We start from the raw sequence: 23814 nt of genomic DNA, 5'->3' as shown, positions 1-23814 counted from the left end.
TAATGAGAGAATTTGCTGGGCAGTTGACATGGCGCGTGTACGCCACTTGATTATCCCTGCACGTGGCTTTGTGGGTTGGCCTGGGCTTGGTAATCGCATTCAATTTGCCTTGTCCTGTACTGTAGTGTAGGTAGGAGGGGGATGGGATGAGATGAGAGATCTAAAAATGGTGTATGTTGGTTGACAAATGGTAGATTTGAACTGGTTTGCTTTGCTTTACTTTTGCGTGATGAGCTAAGCCAACAAGTTACTCTTTTTTTCCTTTTTTTATGATGACGGTGTTATCCTCGGGCGCAGGTGGATTTGGGAAGGCAGGCAGGCTCCGCTCCCAAGCATTTAGCTCCTACTGGACGGGATGCGATGGAGGGAGTAGTTAGAGATCCAGGTCGAGGCCAACTATGACTGGCTATGGACTAGACAAAATAGTAGCGGAGCTAAAGTTCATTAGTGACTGAACAAGATGTGATGTTGGGTTGGCAATGACATGACATGAGCAACAAGAAAAAGAGTCATTCCAAGGCTCGCATGACTTTATGCCAGTGGGGGATGGATGGATGGATGGATCATCTCAACAGGAGGGTAAGACAAAGACAGGGGATTGAAAGCAGACGAAATAAAAAACAAGAATGCTTGCTTACCTTGGAATCTCTTCTCCCCACGGACAGAATGAAATGAAACGAAATGAGATTGAAATAAAAGAGTGTAACCAACAACTGAGATAAAATAAAATAGAATAGAATAAAATAAAACAAAAACAGCCAGTCATCTATTGCCACAATAGAATAACAAACAAGGCAACAATGGAATAAAAGAGACAGATAATAAGCGAAGCGACGGGATACAAGATCCTGGATAGGGTAGGTATGGTAGGTAGCTCAAGCAATTGGCGCGGACCTAAAAAGAGAGAGTAAGAGACAGAGAAACAAAAGCAGCAACGGTATGGCACAGCACAGTGTACCATCACCAGGGGAGTCAATAATTAATTACAAGTACCTAGAAAAGGTTAAATCTTTAGAAAGGAGGGATAGGATAGGAAAAGTGATTGAGGAAAAATAAAAGCGATCAGAATGTTACACATTACTAACCCCACACGGAATTTGACTGAGACATGAGTTTCCCTGTTGTTGTGTCGTCTTCTTCCCGTCTCCTTTTTTTTCTTTTTCTTGACCTGAATTGACTTGGGTTGGGTTGGGACTGGGTAGTCTATGGGCCTGGGTATGGGTATGGGTATGGGTAGTACGTATCTATACCGTGTAGTTAGTAATAAAGTTGGCTGTTGGCTTGGCTTGGCTCAAGTTTCCGATCAACATGGCATAGACTGTAAAATGTGGATACCTTTTTTCCTATTCATCTTATTATTAGGTACCCAGTTTGCCTGCCCTGTTTGTTCTCTCTGGTCTGGTCTGTTTTGTCTTGTCTTGTCTTGTCTCGTCACTGTCGGCTTCATTCCTCCTGTGGCTGCCCCCCCCTCCCCCTTCTCATCCACCCTAGTTCAGTTTCAGCTCCCATCAAAAAGTATCTATGCAAGCCCCAAAATGTCGCCGGTAACTCTTTTTGTCAATTGGTCCACGATCGCCATTCTTACCCATGCCTGCATGTCCTCATGTCATTGTGACCTGGGTTTAGCCTGGGCCTCGCTTCGACCAGGGCTACTATCCCCTGTCAACCTATGCATGATGATCCACTTTGGTGATAACAATCTCAGCGGGTGGCGGGGGCTTATTCGTCTGTTCGTCTAGATAGGTAGTTACGGATACTTCTCTTCTGTTCTATTCTATCTGTACAGTATGGATAAAGGAAAGAGTCTGGATTCCCAGCTACCTGGTCGCTCACCACGAATAGTCCGAGGTTTATTATACATACCTACCCATGTATAGAACAAATACCGACTATATTATGTCATACCATCAATCATACTAATGTTATAGTCTTTGTTGTTTCTTGCGCAAACACCTGCTCCTCCTCATGCTTTTTTACCAATCCCCATCCAACCCGTTCAAAGCATTCTGTTTCAGACCTTGACCTACCCAGCACCAACCACTCATGCTCCTGTTCTTCCCGTCTCCCGACAGAATATGAACCAAGTCTCAGCATCCAGCAATGAATCTTGATCTCCTTAGACTCAGATTCAGACTCATATACTCGCTTCGGGTCTAGTCTCTTCAGTGCACGTCCAAGATCTTCCATGTTGTCCTCGCGAGTCCTTCTGCATACTGACAACTCCGACCCATCATTCACCATCATCATTGAAAGTGTAGTGTCTGAGCGAAAGGACATACGCGCCTTTCCAACACGTACGATGAACCAACCATGTGAATCCTGTCGCTCGACATATCCCTTAGATATTGGGCCTTGTAAGACAAGCTTGCTTCTAGTGACTCTCCCAAGCGGTGCATCAGGTCCGGTCTCTGAAGTGACCCCAATAACCATTGTCACTTTCTCATAAGGCCATTTTCCATTCCTGAAACACATGTAATCGATTTCACCCGTGATTGAAGCCCAGCTGAAGCTTGGCGCAATGTAACACGAGCTGGCTGCGTGCGCCCTTGTTGGTTCTGCTCGGCGCCACAAAAGATCAAGCTCAATATTATCGGCCCATAGTCCGGCGATATACTCTGACCTTATCTTCTTCTGCACTATAGCCGCTATAGCCGATATCGCGGGAAGTCGATCATCAGATTTCGTCAGCTTCCTCTTGGAGTAGTTTTCGACAATCTTGTGCCAAAAGTTGAAGGCTTCATCGCGTTGTGAAATCTGACTCAGCGGGGTACCACCAAACTCGCGTTGATGATTCAGTCTTGACCCGCACTCGCAGAATATCTGTTCTTTACAGGTCCAGACCATCTCCATAAAAGAGATCGAAAGAAACCGCGTTGAAAGGACTTTCTCCTGCAAAGTCCAGCCTCGCTGTGTGAGAGGTTCTATGAGTGGCTGCTCATCGTTGCGCGTGTCTTGCCACAACCAGTGGGCACCGGTTGCCTGCATAAGCCTCGCCTTAACTGAGACCTGCTCCTCGCCACGGCTGCCTGACAAAACCGATGTGACAACTTCTGGTTTGCGGTGTGACATCTGTGTTGGCGGACGGAGTTGCGGTTTTAGGAAATGATTCGTCACAGATGACGAAGATGCAGCGCCAATGGTAATATAGGCGTTTGTGTAGGTGTCGGCCATCTTGGAGCATTCGATTTCCCAGTCTCTTTTTGAGTCTTGGATTATGCACAATGCGTCTATCCAGATGTACCTCGTACCAAGCTGTCTGGTCAGCGCTATTGCGTCCACATATGCTGCAGGTAATTTCTCAAGAGCAATTCCAGACTTCACGTCCTCCAGGTTCTCAGTTATAGTCTTGATGGAAGGATCCTTACCCCAACAATAACTTAGTGCTGTGTACTTTGCGGTTTTAATGTGTCTTGTATCGATGAGACGCACTTTAGTATTGTCACCGGTTCCGATATCCAAAACACGCGTTGGCATACTGGGGTCGTCTTGTTTGCAGTGCGAATGATGCTCCTGGCACAACCTCAAACAAGCGTTAATGAAAACAAGTCCTTGTCTTGATAGGTTATCATTGCAAATATCTGACATGGGCATAATTGTCTTCCATGATCGTCCTTGGCCTTCTGGATGTTAGACATAGTAGAAAAAGAGTCGAGACCACGTACCCTCGTCGGTGTAGAACTGAAGCAATCTTTGTGGTAGACCAGGACTGCTAAGCAATATCTCTGGGTTTCCCTGACTGATTGGAAGCCGTAGTTTGAGTCGTACACTTTCATTATGACTTTGACCCAGAAGGTTGGAGTTTTCAGTTGCATCGTGAGCAACAGGGGACGACGCTGGGGGAATCAGGCTATAGTATCTATTTCGCGCATGAGATACCTGGTCCATGGATGTTGATGTGTACGGGTATAAGATTAACAGTACAACTTACTCAAGAGCTTTGATCATGACAGCGCAACTTTCACAACCGCTAGCCGCCGCTCGCCTGAGCTGTGCATCGTTGCGACGTATCGACAGTACGAATTCGTTCTGATCAAGTTTGACGTCATCACTGGCTGGATCTATGAGAGCAGCGTTGAGGTCGAAACAAGATGGGCACACAGCTCGTGAATATTCCGCATGCTTCACCTCGTCGACCTTGCTAGTATGGTTCTCGTGATCATCCATGATGGCTACATGAAATGGCATTTTTGCATGAGGGGATTATTCCGCATTGTCAGCTTATATTTGGCACGTGATACCCACTTGGCTAGTTAATGCAAAAAGTGATCTTTCTATTCTAAAATCCTTGTACCTATTTTTTGTTTGGTGATTTCGCTTGCTAAATACAGATTTCGTCTAACAGTCAGGAACACTGACTGGGATATTAATGTGAACACTTGTAGCCAATCCACTCAGACTCGTCTCCTTGAACTCGTTTCTCATGCCCTTGGCTGTCAGACGCATAGCACGGATAGCATCGTCCAGTCTCACACGCTGAGTACCTGTTTCGCTGCTCAGGGCCAAGTTGGCACTGGAGATAGCCTTTGTAGCACCCAGTGCGTTTCTCTCAATGCAAGGGGCTTGAACAAGACCACCGATGGGATCGCAGGTCAGTCCGAGGTTGTGCTCGATACCAATCTCGGCAGCTTGCTCGATGGTCTCAGGGCTAGCACCCATACAGGCTGCGAAGGCACCGGCGGCCATAGAGCAGGCAACGCCTACTTCAGCCATACATCCTCCTTCAGCAGCAGAGATGGTGGCACCTCGCTTGTAAAGCATTCCGATGGCGGCAGCTGTGAGCAGGAAGGTGGGGATATCTCGCTCAGGGTCATCACTGATGAACTCGGTCGTGTACTTGAGCACGGCAGGAATAATACCTGCAGCACCATTTGTGGGTGCAGTAACGATTCGGCCACCACCAGCGTTGGTTTCGTTAACGGCAATGGCATAAACAGAGAGGTAATCCATGGTAGGGAATGTTGTTCGACGCGCTGGAGCGGGGGCAATAGGATGGTTCAAAGAACCGTGTATCCGTGGTGGTCCACGCTTTCGGAGACCTCCGGCCATGAACTTGCCCGGCACCGAAGCGCTCAATTTACCTGATGGTGATGAAAGGGCGCCAGGTTGAGAAGTAGCACCATCTTCACCAATGTTGGGGTCAGGGGACGAGAACTTGTGCTCAAGTTGAGCAGCAGACGTATCCGCAGTAGATGAAGGGTATAGTCCTCGGGTCAAGCGACGGTAGAGCGCAGGGGCTCGTCGGTGCAGTTTCAGAGAGCCAGGCAGCTTTGTCCCAGGGGGCGCCTGGACACTTTCTAGAATACTGGCATCCATTACGCCCCAGATCTTGAAGATCTTTCGGTAAATGTCCTCATCTGTGTAACCGAGACTCTTTTCGTTCTCGTAGACTAGCTGGGCAATGGTGAGGTTGTGCTTGCGACAGAGAGAGAGCAGACTAGCGGCATCTCGGAATGCGTACCGCGGATGCGGCGACGAGCTGGTGCTTTTGGATTCTGACTTGACGTCGGTAGAGAGTCCGGTTGGTTCAGGTGAGTCTCCGAGGAGAGCTGTTGGTCCTGCATTGGCTTCGTCCAGGACCTTGACCTCGGAACCTGTCCTACGATCTCCTGCGGCATCGGAGCGCCGAATCTCCTTGTAGTACAAGTTTTCGGCCAAATCAGCCGGATGGGCCGCCGACTCCAAATCGGGGTCCTCAAGCTGCATGGGGGCATTTGGAGAAAGCGTTTGTTGAGGCGCTATGCTAAGAGCACCATTGACGACGAAACCACCTCCGACGCTGAACATGTCGTTGGTTGCAAGGACGTAACCATCCTTGTCGTAGACAGTAAAACGCATACCGTTGCTGTGCTGAGGCAGCTTGCGTCCCCACTCCCAAATAAACTCCTTGTCGTAGTCAAAGTCGATCTCCTTACCCTTGGATCCATCGGCTGCTAGTCCGCGGCCAAGATAGATCTTCTTGCTAGCCTTGATATCATTGAAGCGAGTGGGCACGTATCCAGTGTCAACGGTTTCCACGTCAGCACCTTCGAGACCCAGCAGCAGAGCTGAAGGTGTCATGTGGCCCTCGCCCGTGAGCGCAAGACTTCCATAAATCGCAACACGAATCTTGTTGACTTTGGGGAGCAGATTGGCCTCAATAAGATCATTGACAAAAATGTTGCCCGCTCGCATTGGGCCCACGGTGTGAGATGACGAAGGGCCAATGCCGATGGAGAACAGGTCAAATGTGGAGATGACAGCATGTTCATGATCAGCTTCACTGTATGAGCTTGACTCATCCTCCATCTCATCTTGGGTTCGTCGGGGCCGTGTTGTGCTGAAAGATCGAGCTCTCAGCTTGGTTGCAGAAACAGGTGCTGACCGTGCAATTGCATTCTGGTTCGTCCACCTTGCAACAGTTGCTAGGGATCGGGTCGATAAGCATTGTCTTGACGCCCGAAGCAGCGAAAGCTGCTTGAACCCCGCTCGACTCATTTCAGGAGCTAGGATTTGTGAAAGTTCTTCTTTATGTCTTGTGCTGCGGTGTGCTGAGATGATATAGATATCGATACCATATCAGCCAAGACCAAGTGGACGAACCACGTATTGCCAACAAGGTGTCCCCTATTGGCCATATCTCTTATCTAGGAACGGAACATCCTTTAGCCAGCCAATGATAAAGATTCCGGGATTGAGCGCCGTCGGTGGGTCGGACGGTGATCCGGCAACCGGTCACGTGCCGGGTCGATCAACCAATCAATCTCTCCTTCCCCAGACCGAAGTCTTCCGGTACACTTTCCCGAATTCTACACGCCTTCCAAAAACATTCAAGGTATAATTATCTAGTTGCATCAAAACACCATTATCATTACGTTATTGTTCGGCATTTGGTGCTGTTGGTGTTTTAATTAGTAATTGCGGGTTGTATAGTCATTAAATCTTTAGTCAGAGCTCAAATCGTAGGGTAACTACCCTGTTCTAGGTAAGCACAGACATGACGAACAGATTGAAAATAATATTAGAATGTCAGAGAAATTTAATTCTTCAAGATCTTCCTGTTATCAGTGAGTCACTGGATAGCGGTCGCTGCTTGTACCCTCTCGAAGAACTAAGAATGGATTCTTAAAACATTCTATGATGATATGGCAAAACAAATCTATCATTTGAGCATCGTTCGAAAATCACTGCACGAATGACACCGGGACCTTACCTCGCAAAGCAGGAAGAGCACCGTATCAATATTTCTAAGCGGTAAGAAAAGTTTACAGTTTAATACAATAAAATTTCTCAGCTCCTTCTTTAATAAACCCAATTTTGGATATAAGATACCTGTTCCGAATCGATCAACAAGATGCCCTATAGGAATCGACATGAATCGCGCCAAGCTGTCAAATGATACTATAAAATCTTACCGTAACTACTAACTATTTCACCACTTCTGTGTTTTAAATTCTTGCTTGGGAATGTACAACATTAAAAGTTTGAACTAATCCATATTCTGAACCTCAGAATTTCACAGTTGGTCATGAGGTTGAGTACCTATGCAGGGTTGAAAGTTCCCATCTATCATAGATTAGCAAGGATACAATAATAATATTAAGGATATCCATAATGTGTAAAGCTGAAGGCATGACTATGGATGGTCTCTTTACAGTCATACTATTCATCTGCTGCTTACTCCTCAGGTCTTCAACTCCCGATATAGCGTATACACATCTTGCAGATTTGAACTGTTCAGGGGTACAGTAATTCTGAAACCTGTATAGCCAAGTCTCGTTCATTCATATCTCAACACGGGATAATTCGTAAAGATTTCCTCGAAAGACACGTTCATTGAATATCGCTATGACTATATAAAACACAGATGAACATCACATGTCTACTCTGTAGCAAGGCTCATGTTATATTCCAACTCCCATTCTGCTTGAGGATCTCCCTTTCGAGGCACAAAGGTTACTGTTAGGTTATCCTTAACAGCAAAGACGCTATCATTATCAAGATAGCCAGAGTCTGCATCGAAGATTTGAGTCACGACAGACTTGTGGTCCTTTGCAATAACCTGTGTAAAGTTAGTATCGTAACTCTTATTTTTGGGTCACATATAAACTTACCATAAAGTGCAAGTGAGCAGGGCGGTAGATGTGGCGGTCTAGAAGATGAAGAAGCTTGCCTGCTGGGCCATCCACGGGAACCTTTGAAACATGGTTAGCCCATAGGTACTGGAGAACAGCTTTCCAGAACATCACTTACAGGATAAGGAGTAGGACGCAGACAGTAAAACGAGTAACGACCCTGTTCGTCTGTGATGAACTTTCCACGCAGGTTATGCTCTACCTGCTTATCATCTTGTTGTTCGTATAGACCTAGAACAGATTAGCATGAGTTAAGAGACTTGTAAATCGGTCACGTACCGTTGGTGGAAGCTTGCCAAACATCGACAGAGGCGTTTGGGATGGGCTTTCCAGTTGCTGCTGATGTTACAGTACCGTACAGGTAAGCGACCTTGCCATCACTAGGAGTGTCGAATGAGATGGTGGTACCATTCTCACGAATGGGTGTATCTTGGCGCCAGAATGGTCCCAGAATAGCAGTTTCAGTTCCTGATAGACCGTTCTTTGCGGCTTGACGGTGTGTGATATCGTCCACGAGACTTTGAAACAGTCAGCCGTTGAATTGTGGGACAGGAGAATTGATAAAATTACCTTTCGAGGCCAATGACGTCGCACATCAGTTGTCCCTCATTTCTCTTATCGGTACTCATTTGACCAGCCCAGTTGATCATGTTAACTGCCTCCATCCATTCATCGCAAGTGAGTTGTGTTTCACGCGCAAAATCGTGCATGTGCTGGATGAACGAGGACATGACCTCCCGGAGCCTCGGATCAGTCTTTGGACCGAAAGAGTCAATGACCTGCTTTGTGAAGGCTTGACCGAGGCCCTCTTCTTTAGGGGCACCGCTGGCATTTCCGCCGGTTGCCTCTGCTGATGGGGACATTTTTGCTGTATTCTCTTGTATAAATACGGGAAAAGACTAATTTGTTATGTTGAGTGACAATGAGAAGACTGAATTTTATGCTTATGAATATGTAGAGAAAGGTGGATGGTTGTGATGAACAAATGAATTTCCTGGTTGATGCTTTAATAAAGGGCTTCTAGTCTCGGTTCAGGAATTGGTTTCGAGATAGGAGATGGTGTCAAGCGGATGACTTGACCCCGCAATTCACAATCAGCTTACGGAACCTTCCTATGGTTCGATTCGGATATAGACAAACAAGGTGCGGCTAAGGGTCCCCCTCGGCTGACCATCGTGAGTTGTTGCAGTGAGTTTGCGGGGTTCATTTCTTGACCAACCAGAAACTGGATGATTGCATTTACCTCTCTCGGTAGAGAATGAGGCGGACGGACATTCAAGGTGTCACATCCTTTCGGATATCGGGCCCTTCCCATCGGATGTACTAAGAGTAACGGACCCTGATGCCGATGCCGGGAAAAAACAGAGCTTTTAGTGGATGCTGCCTCTGTAACTAGGCGCTAATCTTTAGCGCTGTAGACCCAAATCATGTTGTTCAAGTCCATAGGTTCTTGAACAATAGTTGCAATACCAGGCTATCACGCTATGATACTTTGTGGCAGAAGGTCATTAATGGCTGGGCAGTCTAGTCTAGGATATACGTTTATGATTAACTGTCAAACTCAATACTCAATTGCTAATTAACTCTTGAAAATTACTTTGACAGCTTGTGATCCGGCTCATGGCCAAAATCCCATGTTGGCTCGTCGGCGCCGTTTGGACGACTTGCCCTTCTAAATCCAACATCCACACCTTCAATTTCTACCACAGGGGGTACGGCCTCTACCTCCGCCTTGTAGGCGGCTGAGTACCACTTTTCGACATAATTATCGCTCGAAAAGAGCTCTGGATATATGTCCCTCATCCTCAACAGCGCCGTTCCTGAGATCTGATCAACGCTGTGAGCATGTCGCAAGGAAAGGAAGTCGGGGCCGATTTCCTCTCTCAACTTCTCCTTAATCTCCTTGGGATACTGTCCGACCTTGAAAAGCAAGAGATCGTAGTGAAGAAGTGATGCCTTTCCATGCCACGATCCACCTTTGGTTGCTCGGTGGTAGAGGCCTATCAATGCTGTGATAGCACCGATGCACCCTGTTCCATAATCCGAAATGGGGAACGGAGGAACCATAGGTTCCGACATGCCCATAAAACGGCCTTGTTCCCAAGCTATACCAGTGACCTGTGACAGCGTTAGTCCTTATCTATCAAGAACCTCGTGGAAAACTTACACAATCAGCGATTTGCTGCCAACCAGGACGGCCAGCCCACTCGCCCTGGTAACCAAAACAATTCTCATTCACATAGACGAATCCCTTACAGCGCTCTTTAGCGAGTTTGGCTAATGCAGTTGATCCATAACCAAGCTTCTCCAAAGCGCCAGGACGATACCCGTCGACAACAACATCTGCTTCAGCAAGGAGACGCTCAAAATGAGATCTTCCATCAGGTGACTTCAGATCGAGCTCTGCAGCGTGTTTTCCCATGTTTCCATCTACCTGAAAGAAAGGTACATCACTGAGGTTAGGGCTTGTGATCTTGAGGACATCAGCACCATACTCGCCGAGTATACGCGTTATGATGGGCCCGGCAATGATACGACATAGCTCAAGCACCTTGATACCCGATAAGATCCTTGTCGGCTGCTCTGAAGTTCGATTCAAAGGGCATTTGGGTGTTTCGGATTCCAGGTTTTCCACCGACCATGGTGGAAGCGCCATGTTTGTCTTGCCCTGGTTGAAGAATTAGCTTTATCGTCTCCAAGTTTGGGCTGCGTAAAGTACTTACATGTTGTGTTTTGACAAAGTCCTCGTGCTTCAAAGCAGGCACTCCAGCCTGTCGATTAGCAGCATTCATGCTCTCTAGTTCTTCCACGCTGAACTTTCGGACAGCAGGTTCGATAGCGTCGACTATGCTTTCGTGAGACTGCAAATCCGGCCTAAAAGGCTCTAAACCTATCATCTTCAAAGTTGTTGAAGCCTCTAGGGATCCATGGATGTGGTAGTACTCTCCAGGGTTCTTAGTCTCATAGAGGTTTGCCGACATGCGACGGTATGGGTTAGATTGAGCTTGTAGCAAGTCGGTGTCTAGTCAATGTTAGTTGATTTCTTTCCTTCCTAGCATGAGGATTCTTTCTAAGTACTGACCTTTAAGCATGCTTTTGACACCGGGATCAAGCTTTCCAAGACCACCGACCTTGGCCATGTAAGCCTGGCAAAGGAAAGCTGTCGTCTTCTCCAAGTTGATGTTCATTTTCCTGGGCTGAAACTCGCCAGTAACTGAATTTGCTAATAGACAGGCCACGGCACCCTCGACCGCCTTTAACGCTGCAGTCGTCTCTGTCTCTTTGAAGGGTATAGGAAAGTACGGTGCATCTCGGCTGGAGGTAAACTGAATGCTATCCCTAAGCTCTTTCACACCAGCCGGTAGAGCTGTATCGTCGAATTGATCGCATAGATAGTTAAAGATTCGCTTACTCTCCTCGACAGAGGAGTAGCTGTTATTGCCGAGGCTACCCATGTTGATGCGTTTCAATGGTTGGCTCAACAGAATATCTGCTTCAGATAAACTCGCGATGTGTTTGCTGAGAGGAATCTTATATAAGGACACACGTTTCAATTTTCAACAATAAGTTTCTGAAAACGTTGCTCCCCACAATCTTGTGGTTTTTTGAGCTTGAGTTTGTAATGTCAAAAGAACAGTGTCCGCCATAGGCGACTTTTGTCTCATAGTCCCCATAAAGGTCGGCTGACCCCATTGCCGAGGATCTGTGACCCGACTTCCGACACTAAATCTAAACCTTACAGTAGCAACGCTAGAACAATAGAGGCATTTCAGTTGACGCATAGTCTCCAGCTCAGCACAATATATCGTGATCCAGGACTAAACGTTCGGCTCTTCTTACTATTCAGTTGTCTGTCTGAAATAGAACTGGATGAACCATGCCTTTCCTCAACGTGAAGGGCAAGAAGCTGTTCTACGCTCGCGTGGATGCTGAGACAGAGCCCAAGACCTCTAATCCAGTGCTCGTATTTATCCATGGCCTAGGATCGTCTCATTCGTTTTATATACCTGTGATGCACAATCTTGCAGCCTCTGGATATAGCTCAGTTGCTTTGGATGTCTATGGTAAGAAGTTCTATTCACCCGTTTGCCATAACACAATACTAAACAACGTCTAGGAAGTGGTCAATCTGAGTTGTCACCCGGGGTTGAAGCTCCCACATTCGACACTATAGCTAGTGATGTCGAAGAGTTACTGAAAGGGTTAAACATTCCCTCTGAAAACGCTGTTGCTGCCGGACACTCCATGGGTGGTATCATTGTGCCAATGCTAGCCTCTAAGTGTCGCTTGCGCGGAGCTATCCTTATTGGCCCTGTGTTACCCAAAACTGCATTGGCAGATGTCTTCAATGCTCGCATAGAGACAGTCAAGAAAGGTGAGTCGTTTCGATCATCAAGGGGACGGAAATAGCTTACCAAAATGGTGTTTAATAGACGGAATGGAGCCAATGGCCAAAACCATTCCTTTCGCTGCCACGGGTTCAAAAGCAACGTTGACTCAGAAAGCATTCATCAGAGCTCTCCTACTATCTCAGAAGCCAGAAGGGTATAATGCGTTATGTCAGGCAATTGCAAAGGCGGAGTTACCGGCGTATTCCAGCATCGACTGCCCATTGCTGGTCTTGGCTGGCGAAGAGGACAAAACAAGTCCTGTGCCGGATGCGCAGAAAATCACAAACGAGTGAGTTATTCCATTATTGCTTCATTGAAGTTACTGTGTAGAGATTGACATTTGTGATAGATGGGGATGTGATAGCTCGGCAAAGAACTTGCATGTTTTGCCTGGAGTAGGACACTGGCATTGTATTGAGGCACCGGAGGAGGTTGGAGCCAAGATCGAGACATTTATCTCCAATTTGTCTTAGGGTCAGGCCATTCTTGCGATATAAAAACCTATGAAAATGTATTTTACTTTTTACGTCTGATTTGGAATGATTTGACGTATGTATTCCTCTCTGAAATATTATTGTTTCAATATGTCCAAAGCTTTTACGACTAGTGCTATAAACACATGGACTGTCTGTTCTGTTAGTAGAGACCTAGTTCTCACCGCCTCTCAGTGGATGACATTCCATCGGCTAACAGCGTCCCACCCTTCGGAATGACAGGCCTATACTAATTTACGTCAGCGGACAGAGCAACTAAAGTTACCCCCATCTTCCCCGTTCGTGAACCAATAAAGACAGGTCCATATCCGACAGTTGGCGGCCCGCGGCTTCAATCAATCAATCAATCAGTCCGTCAACACACGATCAATCCAATGCCTACCAGGAGGGTCCGAGATTGCGAAAGGAGACGTTGCGCCGAAGCCTGCGAGAGTTGTAAACGCCGCAAGCAAAGATGCGATGGTAGACGTCCTTGTGCTCGCTGCATCAAGCGAGATCTCAGTCATGAATGTCGGGAGTCCCCATCAGTTCCGGGTCTTGGGGCTCGACGAATTGTTGCTTCATCATTGCCTAGCCCGGACCCCGAAAGATTGAGTAACATCACGGAACAGCATACTCCAGCTGGTAGTATCACCGTTGGGTCCAGATCAGGATTGGCATCCACAGAGGATACCTATGTTGACGACCACACTTCCTCGTCGCTTCAATTGTTATCGGATACACAACCTGAACGGCTTCCACGGATGTCACGCCTGGTGCAGGATACAAGAGGTGAATACATGTTTATTGGCGACTCTGCGACACTGTCGTTTTTACAAAACATACGAAGAATCGTACGTCGTAGCATAGGAGACTGTGCACTCGTTGACGATCCATTGAGACATGGAATTGTCGAATCATCACCTGAAACAAGGCGAGGATGGATTCTATCTAGCGCTCAGAATCCGCCTTCACAGCAAACGGAACAAGAAGTCGACTACCTCGTGAAGTGGTACATGCAATCAACTAATTGCGTACTACTACTATTCGACCAGAAACAACTTCACCATGATATTTGCAAATGGATAGAGGACGGACAAAACATCTCTGATCCAGCGAGTTCTGTCTACTTTCTTGTGTTTGCCATTGGTGCACAAACTGGACCAGAAGACAAGGATGACCAGGCTGAGACTTTCTTCAACTACGCTCGATACTTGACAGTTGAGACGTTGATAGAAGAGCCAGGAATCGTCACCATCCAGGCGTTGGTTCTCATCGCGATGTATCTCTTGAGTGCATCTCGCCGTAACGCAGCCTTCATGTACCTCGGCATGGGCGTACGAGCTGCCTATGCGATTGGATTGCACCGTCATGATATATCGTCTCTGTTCTCGGCGACTGAGGGGAGGACGCGAGAGCAGCTTTGGAAAGGTATCCGGATCCTCGATTTGTTCATGAGTGCATCGCTTGGTCGACCTCCTTCGACGTCCGAGTTGCGCGACACAACAAACCCGCAGAACTACTCAGCTTGCAACGACCTGTCCATGATCTTCGAATCGATTCTGACAGATGTATATGCCAAAAGAATGATCACTCCCGAAATACTGGAACGTATTAGCAAGCATCTTCGAAGATGGACCTCGCAGTGTGGTGAAGGTTTGGCTGTTGACGGAATTGCACAAGAGGACATGATCGGTGACGAGAGTGGTGAGGAACAACCGAACATCGGCCTCGTGCACCTCAAATCGACAGGCCACTGGAGCATTATGTTACTGTCACTTCCGTTTCTGCACAAGGCAGTTTCTCAGCATGTCGAAGAAGTAGAGCAATCGTCCAACGCATCTACTAAGCGTTCCACGTCGTCCAACGAGGTGCTCGTCCATTCCTGTCTCGAATCAGCCGTACGGACGGTAGACCTGCTGCAGCCCCTTCTCAAAGCAGGGACCATACCAAAGCGGTTACCAATGGTTGGGAATTCGGCGTTCGTGTCTGGTCTAGTACTCGGAGCTGCCATATTCGGCGACTTTGACAACTCTTTTCCACTTGAAAAGAGTCTCCACGCCGCAAGGAGCGTTCTCGAGCATCTAGCTCGATACGATGCTGTGGCTAAACGTCATCTCATGATCATAGATCATCTCCAAGAAGCATGTGAGATTTACATGGACAACAGAGCAAGGTTACGGATGGAACGACAAGGTCATCTAGTCAATGGTCTTTTTGGTAGTATTCACACCATAGGAAAATCACCATTGAGAAGCTCTCATCAGCCAGAGATAAATTTCAGATTACCGCCATCTGATGGATTCCAAACGCAGCCTCAAACGCCTAGAACTGGACAGGTGCTAAACCACGATACGACGAGTGGGCAGCAAGGCTATAACATTGGAGGGGGAGAGCAATCAGAGATGGAAGTTGGGGACGTGACTGATGCTTTTCTGGGGATTTCTCCAAATATGCTTTGGTTTGACTCGTTTGATACGACAATGTCGTTGTTTCCGATTGTCGACACACAAACCATGGGTGATGATTTAACGTGAGCCGTGATGTTGAGATCTGATAATGGGAGTAATGAGGGACATTTTAATTGTGGATACTCGATGTGACAAGGCTGGAACTTTTGTTCGGTACCGTCCTTTCGGACATCCGAAGGGCGTGATAGCTTCATGAAGCTGACAAATATTTATCCGGCCATTGATATTCTAGATAATAGAAATTAAATGAACATCATATGAGTCAATATGTCGTGATTAGACGGACGACTATGTTTGACATTTTATTTGTCACATAACGTTAATCGAATCGTTAGCTGAGCTATTAAAACCCACATCGTCCGCCCCTCTCTTTTTTTTAATATCATTGCCATTCTACACACCACATTCAAGCCTCGAATTCGACATTGCAAAGTTTATTAAGTCAAGAATCGATCCTTTGCGATATCATTTGGAGTTGTGTAATTCCACACAGAGAATATCACTCAGGATGCCGTCACCTATCCGACCAAAGCACTTGGTGCCAGGTGATAAGATTGCCTTCATATCACCTTCAGAACGAATAAATCGCACCCTCCCAGCTGTTGTAGACAGAGCCAGTGCTCTTCTCTCAACCAAAGGATTTCAAGTCCAAACATTCTTCAACGAAGACAAGGGAATTCAGTCGTGTGTTGAGAATCGACTATCCGAAATCCGCGCAGCTTTCTCAGACCCGAGTATCTCTGCCATCATTACCACCATTGGAGGCACAACTTTTACAGAACTTCTTCCTGCTCTGATCGCCGACAAAGAACTTCATGAGACAATCCGTGCCAACCCCAAAGTCGTGGTTGGATACTCGGACATCACGGGCCTGCATTGGTTTTTGTACGCCATGACAGGCCTGCGCACATTCTATGGCCCCGGTGCTGTTCCTGAGATTGGCGAACCAAACGATATCAACGATAAAGACACTCCGCTTGCATTCAACGTGGATAATCTTCTGCGCGCAATTTCATCTCCCGAACCGCTGGGTCAGCTTCCACGGTCACTGTACTACGCACCAAGAGGTGCACCTTTCTTCCAAGATCCAACATCAACAGAGCCTCCGGCGGTCACCAGAACAAGCGAATGGCAGTGGCTGAGACCTGGAAAGGCTCAGGGCAGGTTATTTGGAGGTTGTCTTACTGTTGTTGCACGCTTAGGTGGCATCTCGGCCATCGTCCCCGACTGGCGCGGCCGAATTGTTTTTCTAGAGACGGCGACGAACGAAGACGGCTCAGGCGGGAACCCTCCTCATAGAGTCCAGGCGGCATTTGCAGATTTGATCGCCCAAGGCGTGTTTGAAGAAGCGGCGGGGCTGGTTGTAGGAAGGCCATACGGTTATGATTCGGATGAGGAAAGGAAGACTTATGCTGGTATTATCACGGGTCTTTTGTGCGAGGGGCGGCTTGCGTCAAAGAAGTTCCCGATTCTCTTTAACGTCGATATTGGACATACTGTACCGATGTTGACATTGCCCTACGACGCCTTGGCTGAGCTTGATTCTGAGAATGGCACTTTTGCCGTCCTAGAGCCTGGAGTGGAGTGAGGAGGAAGCACAATCATCCACAGTTGGTTATAACAGTAGCATCATAAATTCGTTATCATACAGTATATATGTTGCAATATCCCGTATGCCATACAAATCCATTACTCCAAGGTCTTGGTGCTTGCAAAGTGTCAGTATGGGAGTCAAACTGGACGGTTTTCCAACGGTCGTGTTCAAACTCTGTCTTCCATCCTCCAATCTGATAAACGTTCCTTCCTTTACCGCTTTCCTCCATGATGTAGATGTCGAGATTGCACGTAGATTAATAGCGGACTATACGTCCAATTTGCATGCATTCTTGGACATATTTCATCACGAGATCTTGCCATGGCATCATGCTACACTCCCAGATAAAAAGGGATTTCACAGAGCACAAGACGCCTTTTCCAACTGTGCGAGCCGCTTAATAGGACCATGATAGATGCTCACAGTAATGTGTGGCTCGGCCGTGGATAGTGTCTTTGTTGACATTGAGTGTGGATGTGGCGTGAAAGGGCGGAATGAAGAAGACCGATAGTCGCGTTCTGTGGATTTAATCGGTGTCGCGGTGTGCGCATTCCGTACATGCCCTGTTTTCGTTGCCATAGCGAGGCGTCTCCCTTGACATTCTTCAGCGAAGCGGCCACGTCGCTGGCTCAAAGTGTTCTTGAAAGGAGGGCTCAAGAGTCGAAAGCTTTTGATCAGCTTTTCTGGGTAACTCTAATATCTGCCAGAGCGTAGGATAGCGACACCCGTGATCATAGTCAATGTGAAGAAAAAACACACAGCTACGATCAATATAGTAGCGTATCGATCCCATTCATCGCCATCGTACTTTCGAAGATCTTTGGTCCAGTCTGGCATGTCAATGGTGCCTCCTTGCACAAGAAAAGTCGAGACGAATATTAAAAAGACAATGAGTGCAAAGACAAATAGCCAAATACTGTAAAGGTTTCTCCCTACAGGCGAGGCCCGAAACCGTCGCATCATGTTTGGTAATAACATGATTTCTGAGGCGTAAATGATAAGCAGTTGTGGAAAGCAGAGACAAGAAGGTTAAACAAAATATGGTTATGATGCATGGTAAAAATGGCGAGTGAGTCACGAAACAAGGGCCGTAGGCGGTGTTGTTGTTTTAATGGCCGGCACCAACGGATGATACGTAGGGCTCGGGGAATATTAAAGTGCCGTCAATCCCTTGCTTGGTGGCCTGGGAGATCATTTGACGTGACGTGGTGGTCTGATATAAGCGCTAGATCTGCGGGGGTGTTGAGACACAACCAATCTTGATGTTTCTTGGCTTTGGTTTCCCCAGGGAATTGTCGTCACCTTTTTACTTGATAAAGGCTGGGACATGGCTTGTGAAACATGGATCATGGACTCAGCCGGCTTGTCCTTTCAGCCTTTGCCAATGAGCAGCTCGCATTCCTCCGAAGCTCCCGAAACAATCACCACCATTGCGCGCCTTGTATTCAAAGGAAGTCGGTAAGAAGAGGATGCAAATACAAACAACGGTTTCCGCGGGTCCCAAACTCCATGGATCTGACATGGATCTAGTCTGGGGAGACGTTTTGATGCAGATCTATCAGAAGCCGAAGAAGCCTAGCTTGATCGCCAAGATAGAACCAGAGAGATAAACGAAACAGTACAGATCAACGGGGACGCCGTGAATTTGACGGTTGAAGTAAAATGTGGCGTGACACGACAAAGACTTGAAAGTTCTCCAGCCTTTACCAATTGAATGTGTTCATTCTTGGCTATGAGTTGGTGGTTGGTTGTGTGACGTCAAGGATAGGATTGATTGATACCAGATGTGATTAGATATATAGTATCAAACTATTCTCAAACTATTACATAAGCTCAAGCGAAAGCAGCTTGGCGCAGTGGAAGCGCGGTATGTCTTGTTCAAATCTTGATTATTATTCAAGCACTAACCCCTCTCAGCCGGGCTCATAACCCGGAGGTCACTGGATCGAAACCAGTAGCTGCTATTGAAGCATCTCTTTTTTTGCACTTTTTGTCAATTGTGCTTATCCTATATCCTCCTTATTTTTACTTTGCTATACTTAACAATAGGGTTGTTTACCCCTGTAAGTCAATCTGGAATGCATTTCCGGTTTTTATCTCTGTGAAATACCCTAATTAATCTGCTTGGTTACCTGTCGCGCAGTGTAGTGGTTGTATTTGAACAAGGATCCAGCCGTGACTGTGAGTGTAGGTAGACTATATCACTCGAATACATCCCCTGGCGCATTCAATGGACCTATCATTGCTATGCGACGAAAAGGCGTACCATTTGGGAATTTTACTGAAGCTTCAGGATGCTTATTTTGTACAGGTATTGAGAACAATTGACCTAGGCAGTCTTTGTCAGAATACCTACAAGCCACTTTTAAGCTGGAACAAGGATGTTACGTGATCACCCGGTCGTCCATCCAGCTTTGTTGGTCAGACAAAATATGCTTATTGGGGCCTTACGATGCTGACAGACGTCATCCTGTAAGCCGTCTTAAGTCCGGGGCCTCTCAGCTTTTATTACGATAGACGCTGGCCTTGGCAATTGAGCTGTAAATATTGCAAATAAACGTCATCCTGCACATCCTCGTTTGTCAACGGTTCCGACGGAAACTCCGCACCACCCAACAACTTCAGAGTTCGAAATAGAGACTTGCCTGCTAATAGTATTCTATCGCAAGTCGCAATCAAATCTTAGGATCATTTCGCCCTAATATCTTTCGATACGATATACGAAATGCCTACTGATAGCTCATCAAAGGTTGTTGGTGTAAGACGAAGAGCTTGTGTCAATTGCACGTCAGTCAAGTCGAAATGTCTTCCCCTTTCAGCTGAGGAGTGTCAGCGTTGCAATCGTCTTGGCAAGCGGTGCACTTATTTGAATGTCGTTGAAAAGCGAAAAAGCCCCTCAAGTGCCTCGTATGTCCTGTTGAAGCCTCAGAGAGATCAGTTCGCATGTTAACTTGTGTCACTAGTCGTACAAGGCTACTGGAACAGCGGCTGAATAGGGTTTTGTCCATGCTCAGTGAAAGGGCCAAAGGGACGCCATTGAGCGGCTTCATTACACAGCTATCATCTACTGATCTTGATCTCGATATTGATGCTCTGGGTGTGAACCGTATCCCTGGATCGTCACTACCACGCAGCTTTGCTCCACAACAAAGCCTGGATGTCATTGATCATGGATTGATGACTGTTGAGGAGACACAGACCCTACTGAACAACTATCGAACTCGAGCTGTTCCACACTTCCCCTTTGTTCCAATCGCGCCTGATACTACTATTCAGTCTCTCAAAACAGCAAGACCCTTCCTTTTCATGTGCATTATGGCGACAATGAAAGTAGATAATTGCACTATCCAGCGACAAATCGGAGAAGAGGTCAGAATGCAAGCCCATCAGAGAGTCCTGATGCAGTCTGAAAGTAGCTTGGAACTTCTTCAGGGCCTTCTAGTTTATATCGCATGGTACCAGTACTTCTTCAGCTATGAGAAGCAACAGATCGTTCAGCTCGCGCAACTTTGTGTATCACTGGTTCAAAGCTTGGGACTTGACCAGAATCCAAACAACACCAGGCGTACAGTAGACCTCGGGCCAGATGAGACAGCCACTGGTCGAAAGGCTGCTCGTTCTACGGATCAGCTGCGAGCTCTCCTTGGAACATACTGCACGGCCAGTTGGTAAGGCATCCCAATGACTCAGAACCTGACTCAGGAGTAGTGCTAACTGTGCAGGGTTTCTACCAAGTTCAGAACACGTTGCGCCATTCCTTATACTGGGTATATCAAGCAAAGTTGGGAGATACTTTCAGCAACAAAAGAGTATGTCAGTGATGATCTTATTGCGTATCTCGTTCGTATAAACGAATTGAGCCGACGCATATGCGATACATTTGGTTATGATGATTTGGAGAACACAGGTGTAAAGGGTGAGTTCATCAGTGCAATGGCTTTACAAACTCTGAGCAACGAATCCACGCTGCTCAAAGCATCTATCCCTTCAGCCATCCAAGAGAACTGTGAGTGGAAATTCCTGTCTCTCCCCTTGATCAATTTGGAATGCTAACAAAGCCATAGTTTCGATCAAGATCGAGCTCCATTTACTTGATACACTGATAGGCGAAGTTTCGTTACACGATGACTTTTGGGACCATTCATCTATCGCTAGTTCATTTGTTACTAGTAATCCGTCGCTCTCCGTCAACACTAGGATGTCGATTCTGTTCAACTTGCTGCGCAGTTGCAAATCTCTGAACGATACTGTTGTGGACTATCCAGATGAAGAATTGTGGTATATCACCTTTTACACGACCGCCAAGATTTGTAGAACTCTTTCGTGTCTATCTAATGCTAGTAAAATCTGGCCAGAGATGTTCAGAGACATTGGGATTGCTCTCAGCAACGCAAGCTTCTCGTGCCCCGGCACATCTCTCTATGATACAACTACGATAGAGAGGGCAGCAGATCTCGAGGGTGAAGCAAGACGACTGCAGATCAAGTTCAAGAATCTGTCACACTTGGTTCAAAATACCGGCGACGAGGCCGATATCATGTTTGGCTTTTCAGACATGATATGGGCCGTGTTTGTTGCGTATGAAGAAGTGCGAGGGACAAATCACGGCCCTCTTGATTTTTCTATTGGCTGTGGTGATGGGCCATACGCGTCCGAAATGGGAAGCTCGGGGGGTTATTTGTCGAGTACAGGGTCTGGTAATACGCACACGGATACAGTATTAGACTTGGAAGGCATTGATGACTCGACGTGGGAGGAGTTGCTGGCTGGTATCACTGCAAATGCAGAACGCGAGCCAGCATTACAACTTTGAGTTTGAGCAATCGTTTTAATGCATGGGCATCATGCTATATGAGAGCGCTGTTCACGGTGTGTCATGAGCTTGTAGGTAAGCTTGAAAATAAATTAATTCAGGTTCTGCAACCTCATCAAAACGCTAATGTGCTAAAAAAAAAAAAAACATGTCGCTCTCTATATCCAACTAGATCGCAAAGTATTTTCGAAAATAAATACTAGAAACATTCCAACATGAACTTGAACTTACTCGCCAGGCAGGATAGCAGAGTACGAGCAGGCGACAGGCTTCTCAACCTTGGCGGCCTTGACGGTAAAGGGAAGACAGTTCTTGTTGCCACCGGGGTTGTTGATGCTGTTGTAAACCCAGACAGACCAAGAGGTCTTCTCGAGGTTGTCGCCACTGGGGCAAGCGACGAAGCTGGCACCGTCACAGGTGAGGAAACCGTCCTTGTCGATCTTCCAGCCCTTTCGCTGAGCGTTCTTGGGCATAGGCTGGGCACCAGAGGTGTAACCGAACTTGCCCTGACCCATGCCAGAGAAGTCGACGTATGCCTGCTGGCGGGGGTTGCCCACGGAGTAGAGCCAAAGCTCCTCGCCGTAGAGCTGGAAAGTGGCTTCGTTGTGCTTCTTGCCGTCTAAGCAGCTGGCGTCCTGGTTCTTGAGCTTGAGCTCGAAAGACTCCTTGGAAGCCTGGAGGTAGTTGAAGTGGATGGGAGAAGCGGAGCGGAGGGCGAGACCTTGGAAGTTGACAGTCTTGGGGGTGGTGCTAGCCTTGGGGGCAGCAGAGACGACGCCAGCGGCGACGAGAGGAGTGATGAGGATAGACTTGATCTGCATATTGACGGTTGTTGTTGTTGGTGATGTTTGGTTGTAGTAGTTGAGTGTTTATTGAGGTTGGATGAGTGAGATGAGTGAGATGATACTTTGATGGGATTGAAGACAATCATCTTATATATGCGATTTCTTCTCGTATTGATCTCCATCTTTCATCGTCATAACCACCGATCGTCCCTGGCAGTCGCCCCATGCCATGGGGGAAATAAATATGCCAGACACGCTTGTACTAAAATTGGTGGTTCTGCCACCAAATTGTGTCTTGCTTTTTCTTTCCGCCTTTGGCATGTTGCCCGCCTCACGAAGGAATACGAGGTTTCTCCACAGTCATTGCAACTCAACGGCCGAGATCTACTTGGATTATCCAAGGTGCCCCATAACTAGTGGAATGATGCATTGTTGAGAGCCTCGAGACTTCAATCGGACGTGCCGAACTACCCAGAACAAGCCAGGTCTAGGCCCCCAAACCTGGCATTAAAATGGGTATCAAGACTTTCTGACCACTAATTTGATACATAGCAGCACAAGCGAAATATGTACACAGCCCCCGTGATCCAAGTGTTCTCTAAATTTAGCATCCCCTGCCTCTAGAACGTATGCATTCTTCTAGTGTTCTTTTAATCGCCTACAGGAGGTCACATGAGCCCTGGTTTGAGCCGAGGCTGCCAAGATTTGTTGTTTTTTCGTCTTTTGCATTGTATCTACATGCCAATTCTACTGTTTATTGAATCAATTAGTTCTATCTATCTGCCGAGCAGCGCTTTTGTATGTGTGCAACTAAGATTGCTTTATGAACTATCTGTTATTAGTCTTGGCTGCGGAAGGATGAAGCCAGTATTCCGGTTTGCTAATCACGTAAAATCGCCAAATGAATTCCTGATGGATAACGTTAGACGTGATTATTTGCAGCTCGGAGATATACCTGACTTACTGCATTACTGACCTTTTCATACGTGTTTTGCATGTTATTCATTACTTGATCCAACTTAGACACGGTTGCATTGTCTGCTTGCATTCACTTCTTAATGTTTGAGATCGATCTTCGCTAGAGTCAGATTTAAGGTGCTGACAACGTTTATTTTCCAGGGTCAAACTCGGTTTAAAAAGCGAGTTAGGTCGGGCATGTTAGCTCTTAATGATAAA

General features: G+C 46.9%; 9 protein-coding genes and 1 non-coding gene across 10 annotated transcripts; 5 read left to right on the top strand and 5 right to left on the bottom strand.

Moving 5' to 3' along the window:
* Window positions 1–413: 413 nt before the first annotated feature.
* Window positions 414–4164, bottom strand: FPOAC1_006068 (uncharacterized protein; the record flags this gene model as incomplete). The annotated part of the gene is made up of 5 exons (XM_044850567.1): window positions 414–434; window positions 639–646; window positions 2280–3617; window positions 3663–3856; window positions 3929–4164. The coding sequence occupies 5 exons, from the start codon at window positions 4162–4164 to the stop codon at window positions 414–416; spliced, it is 1797 nt and encodes a 598-aa protein (XP_044709279.1).
* A 171-nt stretch (window positions 4165–4335) lies between these two features.
* Window positions 4336–6474, bottom strand: FPOAC1_006067 (uncharacterized protein; the record flags this gene model as incomplete). The annotated part of the gene is made up of 1 exon (XM_044850566.1): window positions 4336–6474. One exon carries the CDS (start codon window positions 6472–6474, stop codon window positions 4336–4338), a length of 2139 nt encoding a protein of 712 aa, XP_044709278.1.
* Window positions 6475–7858: 1384 nt separating this feature from the next.
* On the bottom strand, window positions 7859–8974 carry FPOAC1_006066 (uncharacterized protein; the record flags this gene model as incomplete). The annotated part of the gene is made up of 5 exons (XM_044850565.1): window positions 7859–8038; window positions 8091–8171; window positions 8230–8342; window positions 8391–8629; window positions 8682–8974. 5 exons carry the CDS (start codon window positions 8972–8974, stop codon window positions 7859–7861), a joined length of 906 nt encoding a protein of 301 aa, XP_044709277.1.
* A 730-nt stretch (window positions 8975–9704) lies between these two features.
* Window positions 9705–11566, bottom strand: FPOAC1_006065 (uncharacterized protein; the record flags this gene model as incomplete). Its single annotated transcript, XM_044850564.1, has 4 exons — window positions 9705–10229; window positions 10279–10779; window positions 10835–11133; window positions 11194–11566. 4 exons carry the CDS (start codon window positions 11564–11566, stop codon window positions 9705–9707), a joined length of 1698 nt encoding a protein of 565 aa, XP_044709276.1.
* A 422-nt stretch (window positions 11567–11988) lies between these two features.
* Window positions 11989–12975, top strand: FPOAC1_006064 (uncharacterized protein; the record flags this gene model as incomplete). Its single annotated transcript, XM_044850563.1, has 4 exons — window positions 11989–12175; window positions 12229–12486; window positions 12545–12791; window positions 12852–12975. 4 exons carry the CDS (start codon window positions 11989–11991, stop codon window positions 12973–12975), a joined length of 816 nt encoding a protein of 271 aa, XP_044709275.1.
* A 395-nt stretch (window positions 12976–13370) lies between these two features.
* On the top strand, window positions 13371–15512 carry FPOAC1_006063 (uncharacterized protein; the record flags this gene model as incomplete). The annotated part of the gene is made up of 1 exon (XM_044850562.1): window positions 13371–15512. The coding sequence occupies one exon, from the start codon at window positions 13371–13373 to the stop codon at window positions 15510–15512; it is 2142 nt and encodes a 713-aa protein (XP_044709274.1).
* A 442-nt stretch (window positions 15513–15954) lies between these two features.
* Window positions 15955–17034, top strand: FPOAC1_006062 (uncharacterized protein; the record flags this gene model as incomplete). The annotated part of the gene is made up of 1 exon (XM_044850561.1): window positions 15955–17034. One exon carries the CDS (start codon window positions 15955–15957, stop codon window positions 17032–17034), a length of 1080 nt encoding a protein of 359 aa, XP_044709273.1.
* Window positions 17035–18882: 1848 nt separating this feature from the next.
* On the top strand, window positions 18883–19004 carry FPOAC1_006061. Its single transcript has one exon. It is a non-coding gene; the product is annotated as a tRNA-Met (tRNA).
* A 761-nt stretch (window positions 19005–19765) lies between these two features.
* Window positions 19766–21853, top strand: FPOAC1_006060 (uncharacterized protein; the record flags this gene model as incomplete). The annotated part of the gene is made up of 4 exons (XM_044850560.1): window positions 19766–19947; window positions 20004–20708; window positions 20763–21046; window positions 21105–21853. The coding sequence occupies 4 exons, from the start codon at window positions 19766–19768 to the stop codon at window positions 21851–21853; spliced, it is 1920 nt and encodes a 639-aa protein (XP_044709272.1).
* Window positions 21854–22080: 227 nt separating this feature from the next.
* On the bottom strand, window positions 22081–22674 carry FPOAC1_006059 (uncharacterized protein; the record flags this gene model as incomplete). Its single annotated transcript, XM_044850559.1, has 1 exon — window positions 22081–22674. The coding sequence occupies one exon, from the start codon at window positions 22672–22674 to the stop codon at window positions 22081–22083; it is 594 nt and encodes a 197-aa protein (XP_044709271.1).
* Between the last annotated feature and the right edge of the window lie 1140 nt (window positions 22675–23814).

Source organism: Fusarium poae, chromosome 2, assembly GCF_019609905.1.
Source record: "Fusarium poae strain DAOMC 252244 chromosome 2, whole genome shotgun sequence".
NCBI classification, from domain to species: Eukaryota; Fungi; Ascomycota; class Sordariomycetes; order Hypocreales; family Nectriaceae; genus Fusarium; species Fusarium poae.
The sequence above is the reverse complement of the archived record's forward strand: the minus strand, read 5'-3'. Positions and strand labels throughout refer to the sequence as shown.